This window comes from Colobus angolensis, unplaced genomic scaffold (assembly GCF_000951035.1).
Source record: "Colobus angolensis palliatus isolate OR3802 unplaced genomic scaffold, Cang.pa_1.0 Scaffold186, whole genome shotgun sequence".
Lineage (NCBI taxonomy): Eukaryota > Metazoa > Chordata > Mammalia > Primates > Cercopithecidae > Colobus > Colobus angolensis.
The window spans coordinates 2,829,044-2,841,753 of NW_012114999.1; the positions used below are offsets into that span (position 1 = coordinate 2,829,044).

Genomic DNA, 12,710 nt, shown 5'->3' on the forward strand with positions numbered 1-12,710 from the left:
TTTTACTTTTTAATTTATTTTTATTTTTTTGGAGATAGAGTCTCACTCTGTCACCCAGGCTGGAGTGCAGTGGCATGACCTCAGCTCACTGCAACCTCCGCCTCTGGGATTCAAGTGATTCTCCTGCCTCAGCCTCCTGAGTAGCTGGGATTACAGGCATGTGCCACCACGCCCAGCTAATTTTTTTATTTTTAGTAGAGATAGGGTTTCACCATATTGGTCAGGCTGGTCTTGAACTCCTGACCTCATGATCTGCTTGCTTCGGCCTCCCAAAGTGCTGGGATTACAGACGTGAGCCACTGCACCCGGCTGTAAGGTTTTTCTTTAGGTATTATTGTTTTCAGCACATAAGTAGAACTGAAGGAAATGGCCTTAATTCATTTGGCTATAAATGTTTTAACACACATTTTCTAGTATTTTTGTCACTCATTTTAACTGGGATTAACATTCAGTTCAATCAGAGATATAGTTAAATAAAAAGAAACAAAAACTCCAAATGATTTAGATAAAACCTGCCTCAAAACTCCTCCAGAAACAAAACAAAACTCCCACATGTGGAAAAGTCACCCTGCAGGGATGGTCACTATGTGCATCATGCTCAACAGTGTGCAGCAAAGACTGAAAAGGGCAAGTTCTTCCCGTAGTACTCATGATCCTGCCATCCCTTACCTGTGCCCACTGATACAGCTGTTCCAACTGTGTTTTGTCTAGATCAGAGGTACCTATGGCAACAATCTTTTTGCTCTGAACTAAGTTTTCTAATTCCTCCCAGTAAGGCTGTAAATGCTCCAAGGAAAGATTAACTCCATCTTCAATAGGAGGCGAAGCAATGATCACAGAATCCAGCTGTGCAACTCCAAGGACTGAACAGGCTGATAGGAAGGAAAACACAAAGAGAATAAATGCTTGTTACATCATAAAAACAAATATTTCTAATGTTTTCAAAGTATCTCACTGAATTCTGTCCATATTCTTCACTAGTTTTCAAAATAACAGATTATTTCACAGTTTACTTTTCATTTAGAACATTTCCATCTTTCAAAAATGTGTAAGTGCCCATTTACCTACTTGCTCTGTGTGGCAGACAAGTGGGTTTCTCTGACCTGCCTTCTTCCTAGGCAGCTTGCAGCTACTACATGCTCCTCTTTCTGGGGAAAAAAATTTCTTCTTGTTTCCTAGGTCCCAGAGTTTTTAGTAGCTCCCTTATCTTCATAAAATTTTCTTCTCCAGCTCTACTTGCTCACTACTATCGCATATGGATGATCACAAGAATTATGACTTAATATTCTGTAACTGGTAGTCACAGCAAAGAATAAGCTTGAGACACTGAAAAACTGAATGTTTGGTCTTAATCCACATTTATAGAGGTAGATAACTTCTTAATTTCTATAAAAATAATTTAAGAGCTTATTTTAAATGATTATTCATTCTAAAGTTACATTAAAGAGCCAATTATTTGAGTTTTCAATATATGTAAATACTGGAAGAATTTTTTATTATCACAATAACCTAAGTGCTAAAAATAGATATAAAATACTTGAATTTTTTTTTTTGGCCTCTAATACTAAAAGGGCTAAGAATATGATTAAGAACTTCTATCTCCAAACAGATAGTGAACATTTAACTACATTGCACCTTTTACATTCCTCTTGCGTATCAAAATATGACCTACATAAGTCAGTATGATTTTACAGAAGCCATAAGAAACTAGGCTAGAACTTTAAAAGGTAAAATTGGAATCAACTCATTTTCTTTTTACCTGGACCTAAACACAAGTTATAACTAATACACCTACACTAATTTAAAGTCCACTATTAAGATAAAAAATTCAGTTTTTGCTTACCCATGTCAACTGCACTTCTAGTTGATGATGAAGAGTTTGATCCTACAATGAACAGTTTTGCTGGGTAACCAAGAAAACAAAACTGATTACTACATTTGGATACACATTTCACTATATGCTAGCATTAACACTACTATAATACTAAGATGACAGATAATCCTGAATGAATTATTTTTCCTTTCCCAGTCACATAACTTTATAGTTTTAAGACATAAATGTATAGTTCCACTGTACTTTTAAAATCATGTGCTAGTTGCCAACAAATATCTGTTTATCAAAACAAAAAGTAAATATTAATTTCCCATTTATTAGAAGCAGGTTAGATAACTATTGGAGCTTAAATTAATTGAAATTTATATTTTTATGACTTAAACATTAATAGAGCACATTATATACTTTCTCCAATAAACCAAAATCTATATACAAAGACTAAATTAAAAATGTAATGAGATGAAAACTGAAAAAAAAAAAAAAAGTCCACAATTCTACCTTCCCAATACAATCATTTTCATTTTCAGACATTATCTTCCAGTTTTTGGTCATATGAAGTAGGGCATAACATTATTTCCTCTTTTATTTGGTTTAACTTTATGTAATAAATATTTTAAATGTATTTCTATGTAGTATTTAGTTATCTTAAAATTTCTTTAATTTAAAAAATTTTTTGTAGAGACAAGGTCTCATTATATTGCCCAGGATGGCCTTGAACTCTTGACCTCAAGGGATCCTCCCGCTTCAGCCACCCAAAGTGCTGTGATTACAGGTGTGAATCACCACAATTTTTTCTTGAGACAGGGTCTCACTCTCATCCAGGCTGGAGTGCAGTGGTGCGATCACAGTTCACTGCAGTATCAACATTCTGAGCTCAAGTGTTCTCTCACCTTAGCCTCCCAAGTAGCTAGGACTACAGGCACGTACCCCTACACCTGGCTAATTTTTTTCATTTTTTTGTAGAGACAGGGTCTCGATATGTTGCCCAGGGACTCTTGAACTCCTGAGCTCAAGCAATCTTACCAAGGTGCTGGGATTACAGCACCACATCAGGAAAAATTTTTTTTATCCTAATAGTCATGTGCTTACTGTGGAAATGAGGAAGACCTATAAAAGTAGAAAGACTAAAAAGAATTGCCAGTCTCATCACCCAAATTATTGTTTAGATTTCTGTGTATTCTGTGGCTTTTTTTCCACTTAGGGGTGGCCTTGAATATATTCTGTGTTTTTAGTGTATAATTTTACATACTTTTTTTTTTTTTGAGACAGAGTCTTACTCTGTCGCACTGTGGTGCCATCTTGGTTCACTGCAACCTCCTCCTGGTTCAAGCAATTCTCATGCCTCAGCCACCCAAGTAGCTGGGCTTATAGGCCTGCGCCACCATGCCTGGCTAATTTTTGTATTTTTAGTAGAGATGGGGTTTTGCCATGTTGCCCAGGCTGGTCTCGAACTCCTGGCCTCAAATGATCCACCCGACTCGCCTCCCAAAGTGCTGGGATTACAGGTGTGAGCTACTGAGCCCAGCCAATTTTACATGCTCATTTTTTAATGGTTGAATATTATTTTGTAGTTTTGAAGAGTGTCATTTATTAAATGAGTTCTACTTATTGAACATTTAGGTTAGTAAATGTTCCAGTAGTAGTTTCAGTTTTCTGTTTTCACATATATAATGCCAAAACAAACATCTTAGTAACTTGTTGTTCAGCATTATACTATATCATTTCCCAGGGATGAATTGTTAGAAATGTGATTATGAGTCAAAGCACGTGACGTTTTGTGCCAGTCTTGTTATATTTTAAAAGATGTGTGCCAGTTTACCACACCACCACCAATTAAGAATTGCTGTTCTATCAACATAGGATGCTATTACTAAATTTCTTTTAAAAACTTAGTAGGTACGATACATACCTACCTAGGACCACATTAATTGTCATTTCTTTGGTTACTAGGAAAGTTGAGTCATTTTCTATATTTGTAAGATTGAGGTTTTGGTTTCATTTAAATTCAACTTTATATGTACATATTTACTTTATGTAAACTCACTGTTCAAAAAAATAAATTTACTCAATAGACAAACAGGTAGAGTAGCAGAAGAGCAAGAAAAGAAAAAAATCGAAAGAGGAAATGGAGAAAAATAGGGCTAATGAAATACCCTTATATAAAGTGCCTGACATTCGATATATGCAACACATTTTCTTGTATGTTTCTTATATGAGTCCCTTCCTTCCTACTGCTAGGTGATCTCTCTAAAAACACTGCTTCCCTGAGATTACTCCTTATTGAACAGCCATCCCAGCTTCTCTACTAGATGAGAGTCAGTATTTACTATTTTGGTCTAACTTTAACCCCTGTAACTCTATGAAAACCTTCCCCACTACTATTCCTCTGTCCATGAATTTGTGCCGTCTGAAATGGCCTCCTCTCTCTGAAGGATGAGGCTTTTTTGGATAGGTAGAAAGAGGAAAGCTCTTTAGATGGGGAGAATTTTGGTACCTATTAAGAAATCTCAAGCCCTGTAGGAACTGAAGACAACTTCTAAGAGACCCAAGATGGAACTAAATCATGAATTACAGTCAACCTCAGAAAGAATGTTGGTTTACGTCCTTTCCAACACAAACAGCAATGTAAAATTAACAGGAAAAAATGGGTTTTGGAGTTAGGCATACCCGAGTGGATTCCTGGTTCAATCACTTACTGGTTGTATGACAACCTTCAAGTTATTTAATATCACTAATGCAATGCGGTTAACAGACTTACCTTGCAGGATTGTTTTGAGAATTAAATGAGAAAATATAACCATAAAGTACCAAGTACAGTGCCTGGCACAAAGCAAGACTCAATAAATGGTAGTTACTATAATTAGATTAAAAAGACAATACCCTATCTCATCTTACATGCAATTTATTATTATTAACCATCTCAATAATAATAAAATAGCAACAACCACAATAACAACAACATGGTAGCAAACAATAGCTACCTAGAACTTACTTTGAGGCAAGCACTGTGCTAAGTGCTTCTTTTGTTATTTCATCCAGTTTACAAAGAAGTGAGAGAAACAGATACATCCCCATTTTATAGATGAGAAAACTGAGGCTCAGGGAGGTTAAAGTCTTTGTTGGCCCAACATTATACTAGCCTGTAATCTGCATACCCAGAAACTTCAAAGCTCAAGCTTTTAATGATTATGCTATGCTAACTGTAAGGTGAGGGCAGAGACGGCACATCTTTTCATTTTTGTATTCCTTGAGTATAGTAGTTTCTGGAAATTGTCACTCACTACATTTCCTGAATGGGTGTTACAGTATTTTCTTTCTCTTCATGTAACTTGCCCAGGTTTCTTTTTATATTTGCAGGTGACCTCAGACATTGCTTACCAGTATCTTAGGGGGTGCTTATGCTTGCTTTGGGTGGACACTGCTTCTAAGCCTTCCCTTTATCCTTTCCATCTCCTTCATCTTAATCTTTCTACTGCTCTGAAGTTTGACACATAAATTATATGACATGATGACACCATCATGAAGAACAGCAAGTTGAAGTTCTATTCTGACTCTTATATAATAGCCAGCATTGACCTCTTAGAACTCCATCTTGGAGTTTAAGTAAAATTATGTTAAAAAATAATTTTTGTATTTCCCACATTTAGTGTCTGAGCAAAGAAAGGCTTATTCTAATGCCTAACAAAATCTATCGCTTCCACTATGTAACAAAATAAATTGAAAAGACTGTACTTTACCAGAAACTTTCATTTCTTCTCTTTCATCAGGATTGATCTTTTCTACTGCATGAGATACAGTGCATTCCAAGACATCTGGAAATTCCTATAATAAACACAATATTTAAAATAAACATAAAATTTAATGCTTCTGATTAATTATAAAATTTTCTATTATACATAATGCCTTTTAGAAGCAGAGAACCTATAAGACAACAGAGCTATTTACCTGAGGTCTGGGTGGCTGGGTGGGCTTCACAAGGGTTGTAAAGCTCTGAAATAAAGTAAAATGGTGTGTGTGTGTGTGTGTGTTTATCTGTTTTCTGGGAAAATCTGTCTCATTTTGACCAGGTATTTAGAAAGAAGCATGATCAAAAAAATTAAAAACAAGCAAGCAGTGGGGGCATATGTGAGGAGTTAGAAACACTAGCACAGCCGATAATTTTACTCTAAAAAGAACCAATGAAAAATAATATCCACTGTAGATGACATATTAAAAACTTTCTACATTAATTACAAGCTTTTTCTTTTACTTTTTAATTTATTTGGGTTTTAATGTTATTGAACTTTAACCTGTAAGACGGATTTAGTTTTTGGTTTTTTTTAAATAGACTTTTTTTTAAGAGCAGTTTTAGGTTCACAACAATATCAAATAGAAGGTAGATTGAACAGATTTCTCATTCACTCCCTACATTCACATCCACACAGCCTCCCCCATTATCAACATACCGACCACAGTGGTATACATTTGTTACACTTGATGAACCTACACTGACATGTCATAATCACCCAAGTCCAGTTTATCTTAGGGTTTACTCTTGGTGTTGCATAGTTTATGGGTTTAGAAAAACGTATAACAACACATATCCACCATTACAATATCATACGCAGTAGTTTCATTGACATACAAATCCTGTGCTCTGCCTATTCATCCCTCCGTCCCTGCTAACCCCTGGCAACCACTGATCTTTTCACTAGTTTTTTTTACTAGACTAGCAAAACTATAGTCTACATAGTTTTGTTTTTTCCAGAATATCAAATAGTTGATATCATACAGTATGTAGCTTTTTCAGATTGGCTTCTTTTACTTAGAAATATGCATTCAAGTTTCCTGTATGTCTTTTCATGGCTTGATAGCTCATTTCTTTTAAGCATTGAATAATATTACATTGTCTGGATAGTTTATATATGCATTCATAATTTATATATACACTCACCTACTAAAGAACATTTTGGTTGCTTCCAATTTTAGCAATTATGAATGGAGCTGCTATAAATATCCGTGCACAGGTCTGTGTGTGGAAATAAGTTGTTAGCTCCTTTCGGTAGATACTAAGGAGCATAATTGCTGGATTGTACGACAATTAGTTTTATAATCACAAGCATTTTATTTTTATTTATTTATATACTATTATTATTTTTTTGAGACAGTCTCACTCTGTTGCCCAGGCTAGAGTGCAGTGGCACGATCTCAGCTCACTGTAACCTCTGCCTCCCAGGTTCAAGTGATTCTCCTGCCTCAGCCTCCCAAGCTGGGATTACAGGCACGTACCACCATGCCTGGCTTTTTTTTTTTTTTTTTTTGTATTTTTAGTAGAGATGGGATTTCGCCATGTTGGCCAGGCTGGTTTCAAACTCCTGACCTCAGGTGATCTACCTGCTTCGGCCTCCCAACGTGCTGGGATTATAGGCGTGAGCCACTGTGCCCGGCCTGTAATCACAAGCATTGTAAACCAAAACTTTTGTTTTCCTGAGTGCAACAGAAAAAAGCAAAGGCCATTTGAACGTATTTTAATGAATAATGCACAAGGATAATAAGAAAATATTAGTACATATATATCAGAAACGTATTAACTTACATTTACAATATCATACAAAGTAAACAGCTAAGGCTTTCCCATGATTCTTGAGCACTTTCACAGCACATATCAGGGGTTCAGTGTTTACAAGTCAAGCATAAATAGAATAAATAGTCATTTCAGAGAAACAGAGATTGATTTAAAAAAACCATTACTCAATGTCTATATAGTAGCTATAGAGTTACATGGTTGCGGTATGCCCAGAGGAACCAGTATTCCCAGCACATGTCCTTTTCCATACTTTTAAAGTAGCCTAAGTAATGTGCTGTGAGCCTTTGACTGAGTTGGATTTCAAAGAGTGGTTTAGGGTTTTGAACATTAACATTTATGACAGTAGCCATATACTGACATTTAATGGAACACAGTTCCTTACTGTTTCATCGGAAACTGACATTTGAAAAATTACTTCTAGTGACATTGAGTCTACCAAAGCAATCAATCAATCACAACTGATAATCATTCCTCTACTAGACCAAATATAAACTGAAATAAAACACTAATAGTGAGGAAACCACAGTGAGGAATCCGTGGTGAGAATTAAGCATGAGAATCCTAGTATCTTGTCTGGTTAAAGAGTTGCCTACAGTCTAGACTTTCTATTTTATGCATAAGCCTACTGGATCAGAGTGCCGTCTCAGCAAATCAACCACAGAGAGTTTTATGGCTAATTGCCTATTTGACTTCCCTCACAAAACTGAAGAAATTAACTTCCTGTTTACTTTACTTCCTTTTTGACCTGCATGATTTTTGCATTCACATTTCACTTACCCTCACCAAATCTGGGTTGATTTGGGAACTCCACTCATTCAAGGTTTTTTGGATACAATCACGAAGCTGCAAAAGGAATGCATTTTGAAACTGTTAAATCAAACTCTGTACTTTTCTGTACTTCTACAATAAGAATATATTAATTTGATAAGCAGGAAAAAAAAGATAGCAACAGGAAATACCATACAAACCCCAATTTTAATTCTACAAGGTTTTTGTTTCCTTCAACATAGATAAATTCAGGCCTGTTTTCACCCTACTCTTGTTTCTCAAATGTTCTTGAACTAAAGCAGTTGTCTAATTACTTTAAAGTGTTTTTTTGTACCAGTGAAAATTTAAGCAAACTGTTGAGATATAAAAGCATTCACAGGCCAGGTACAGCGGCTCATGCCTGTAATCCCAGCACTCTGGGAGGCTGAGGCAGGCAAATCACTTGAGGTGAGGAGTTCAAGACCAGCCTGGCCAACATGGTGAAACTCTGTCTCTACTAAAAATACAAAAATCATGTGGGCATAGTAGTGCATGCCTGTAATAGCTACTCAGGTGGCTAGGAAGGACAATTTTTCTTGAACCCAGGAGGTGGAGGTTACAGTGAGCTGAGATGGTGCCATTTCATTCCAGCCTAGGCAATAGAGCAAGACTCTTTCCAAAAAAAAAAAAAAGGCATTCATAAAGAAACAAAAATAAGGTTTATAAACAGAGGAACTTGGAGTCAAGCCCAGGCTGTCTGACTGGAATTCATATCACAATTATGCCACATTTCTCAAAGACAAACAAATTAAATTATTAGAGAATAAGTGTGGCTGGAAAATCCTACCTCAGATTCACCTGTGCTGTTTATTAAAAGTTCAGACTCCTGAGCCTAATCCTAGACCCACTGAATCACTCTCCAAGAGCAGTTTGGGCTTTCGTTTTAACAAGCATCCCAAGGAGAGTACTTTATCTATGTACTCTAAAGTCTGGGAACCACCAGGATAGACATATCTTGCAGAACTCAACTTGTATGACAGTCCAGAAGTCATTTCCTAACATTTAGGTGCACCTCTAACCTGTCTTCCATGTTTTCTTAAGCAAAAAAAATTTTATACAAATATTCTAGTATGTTGTAAATTAATTCAAACATACTTTATTAAAGTGTATTTCAGACTTACTTGATAGTAGTCCAAAGTAAGACATACATTCACATAGTGAGCAAAGACCTATATACATATAATGGAACAAAACATTCACAAAACGATAATTATTTTCACAACATGCCAGGCACTCTAATGGCTTCTAACATATTAGTTAGAAAAAATATACTGGTCCATGACTCACTGAACTGATTTATGACCACTAATGGGCCAAACCTGGGAGTCTGAAATCACTGCCTTATTAGATAACCAAGGACATAATGTTTTGCATTCTTCTGTGGGCAATCAATGAAAACACAAATGAGTAACTAGAGGCAAGCCCCTGAATTGCAAAAGCACTTTCCTAATAGAAACAGCAGATACTAAACTTCTGAACTATCTGAACTATGATTGCTTATGATAAAAATTGATACAACCACTTTACTACGTATATCTTAGTATACATGATTACAAGACATAACTGGTTTATCAATTTAAGGGCATAGAACTACCTATGTTAAGATTCACAATCCATAACAATAATTTATGTGCTATTCACAACAATTCACTTGAATTCAAATTACAAGGTCTAGATCTTTATGTAAAGCATATTTATAATCAAATTTAAGTCAGTGGATGAAAATGAGTTGATAATAATTCCAGATAGAATTACAAGTCATAACATTCTCTTAAAAATTAGTGAACATTGAAGGAGCAGAACCAACTAGAGGTTAAAAATTCTATCGCAAGTGCTTTGGCTCAAAACATGGGAGAATTCTAAGAAATTTCCCTCTGGAAGGATGGCTCATTTGCACACTTGAGGCTTTCCCAATGAATTTCTCAATTCAGGAAAGTACGTATATTTTCATAGTATTCACCCTCTTCTTGAAACAATTTCTTTAATTAATCTTGGATTCTGCAAAATGTCAGGACACATCATAAAACAGTCTAATGTTATAATTGCATGGGAAATTCATTGACTTTATTACAAACCTAATGATTTTTAATCTTGTAAATTATATGTTCACTATATTGACTAAACATTAACCTTGTACTTGGGTTAATGTTTGTCATTAACATTAATGTTTACGTTTGTTCTCTGCTCTCTTCATTCTTATAATACACACGCAATATCACTGAGGATAAGCATCACCACAACTTAGCCTACCATTAGATCTGGAGTTGTATAAGAATTTTTTCAATACCATGATTCAACCAGTCAAACAGCCTTACAACAAAGAAGTGGGCAAAACAGTCCTATAATGGTCCACTTAAAAGCTATTTGATTTCATAAAATTCCAGTGAAACAAAAAATCTGGACAGAGGTCATAACAGTTTTTAAAAAATCAGAACTAGAAAAGACTTTGTAAGAAATTTAAATGAACTCTTGACCCAACATGTACATTTTCTCAAAAATAACTGATTTGTTCAGTTTCTTTAATCTCTTCAGTGAGGCTGAACTGTTCCAAGTAGTATATCCCAATTTGGAGCTCTGGATGTTACAAAGTTCTTTTTATATAGAAACAAAATGTGCCTCCCCTTTTGCTCTTACCAAGCAGTCATAGTTTCCCTACAGTATGATGCCATTCCTTCAAGTTTTCCTCAAATGTTTTCTAGTTTCTTTAGTTTTATCCTACTCTCATGAAGCGCCCTAAATAAAACACTAGAAAGCAGAATTAGTCCTTTGAACAATGTTTTACAAACTGTGGTGTGTGACTCCGAGCATCAAGAAATCAACATTTTAAAAATTAAAATAAGACAGAAAAAATCAGAATACAGAGTATAAAATAAGGGCTAATATCTTTCTGTGAAACCTGTTTCAGATATACTGATTATACAACTATTACCTGGATTGCAAGGTAAAATGTACCTCTTACTGTGTTTGCAGTCAGAAACTCTTTTGAGTCACTACTTTAGAGTATGCTATTGTGAGATAGGTAAAATTTCACCCAATAATATCAATATATGTGCAAAATTCTGTATTGATGTACCGCCAACAGTACTGGAAGAAATTAAGACTCTATGTACCGAATACAGAAATATTTATCTTTGGGAGAAACAGCCAAAGTAGGTGGTTTAAATAAAACAAAACATACACACTAAGCTGCAACATAAACACAGAATATGGTACAGACTCAGATTCCTACTTAAGTTACAAGCAAGAGTTCTCATCTCCTGATGGGCACTGACCCCAACAGCAGGCCTGGGCAGAGGTCCAGCACTTAACTCAGAGGGATGCTGTGTGCTGCTGCATGGTCTGTTACCAACACCTCATAGAAGAGAGCAGAAACCGCCTAGAAACACAGCTGATACCATACTACGACATAGTTTAGGAAAGTTTTTCTTTTAATTAAGATTTATCTTTCTGATGAAACCAGATGATAGCAGATGCCTGTACGGTGTGCGTTTTCATATATTACCTCTTAATTCTCACAACAACCTGATGAGGAAGGTTTTATTACCCAACTTCAATTTTCCTAAAGTCATATAGCTCCTAAATCTAAAGGTTTTGTTATTTTTTAAATACTAGAATTGTCCCATACCACCAATATGCACAATGTGCAGTGGATGACTATTCGCTCAGAAATGACCAACAAATAGGTAACAAGTTTGTAATTCCAGATTAATCTCTGTCACCTCTAACTAGTAACGAGTCTTTTTATTTTCCAGTTTTTACAAAACTTTTATTTTTTAATTGATAGATTATATTTGTACATATTTATGGGGCATATGTGATATTCTGTTACATGCATAGAATGTGTAATGATAAAGCATACACAGATGCACAGATATATGCATAAAATGTGTAATGACTACAGTCAGGGTATTTATGGTATTCTAAAGCCAAAACTGAGTGCTTACTCATTTGCCTCACGGCAATAGAGAGTCTAATGTCAACATTCTAAAAGTTAGGTGTACTATGAATACTACTTCATCCGAATGCACCAAAGGACAATCTCCGAAAATATTCCTTTACCTGGACAGGGTGGGGGAAGGAAGCGAGAGATGTGAAGTGGGACGGAGCGACGTCCTGGCCCTCTGTGACCTCCGTGCCAGGAAGAGGGACCCAGGATGTTTGAGAGTTTTGCCACCAGCCTTACAGCACCGAGAGAGGCGTCACTCAGTGCGCAGCTGCACCCGCTAAGTTTTCTAGACGCGTTGCCCTCAGTAGCGGGTTTGGACCCGAGGTCGCGCCGACACTGGCCCCAGCATCTTCCCGCGGGCGGAGCCCAGGTGAGAGCAAGGCCCTGCCACCCTCCCTCGCCCGCGGGTGCTTCTTCCTTCCCGGAACCGCCTGGCCAGGCCCAAGGCCTGCCCCGGGAGCCCCGCGGCGACGGTCGCCGCGCTCACCTCCTCGCTGTGCGTGGACGGGCACTTCTTCCGCAGGCGGCCCCAGTTCAGCAGGTTCCCCGTCTGCAGG

At 36.6% G+C, this 12,710-nt stretch overlaps 1 protein-coding gene across 1 annotated transcript in view; it reads right to left on the reverse strand.

Annotated features, from left to right (window-relative positions):
* Positions 1 to 12,710, reverse strand: part of GCLM (glutamate-cysteine ligase, modifier subunit) — a 27,924-nt gene that overhangs the window by 9,258 nt on the left and 5,956 nt on the right. Inside the window, exons 2-6 of the mRNA XM_011940008.1 lie at positions 12,641 to 12,710; positions 8,178 to 8,243; positions 5,572 to 5,656; positions 1,844 to 1,903; positions 670 to 872 (exon numbers count right to left, since the gene is read on the reverse strand). The exon at positions 12,641 to 12,710 is cut by the window's right edge and continues 2 nt beyond it. Of these exons, the coding sequence (XP_011795398.1) occupies positions 670 to 872; positions 1,844 to 1,903; positions 5,572 to 5,656; positions 8,178 to 8,243; positions 12,641 to 12,710 (484 nt within the window). The remainder of the gene's footprint in view (positions 1 to 669; positions 873 to 1,843; positions 1,904 to 5,571; positions 5,657 to 8,177; positions 8,244 to 12,640) is intronic.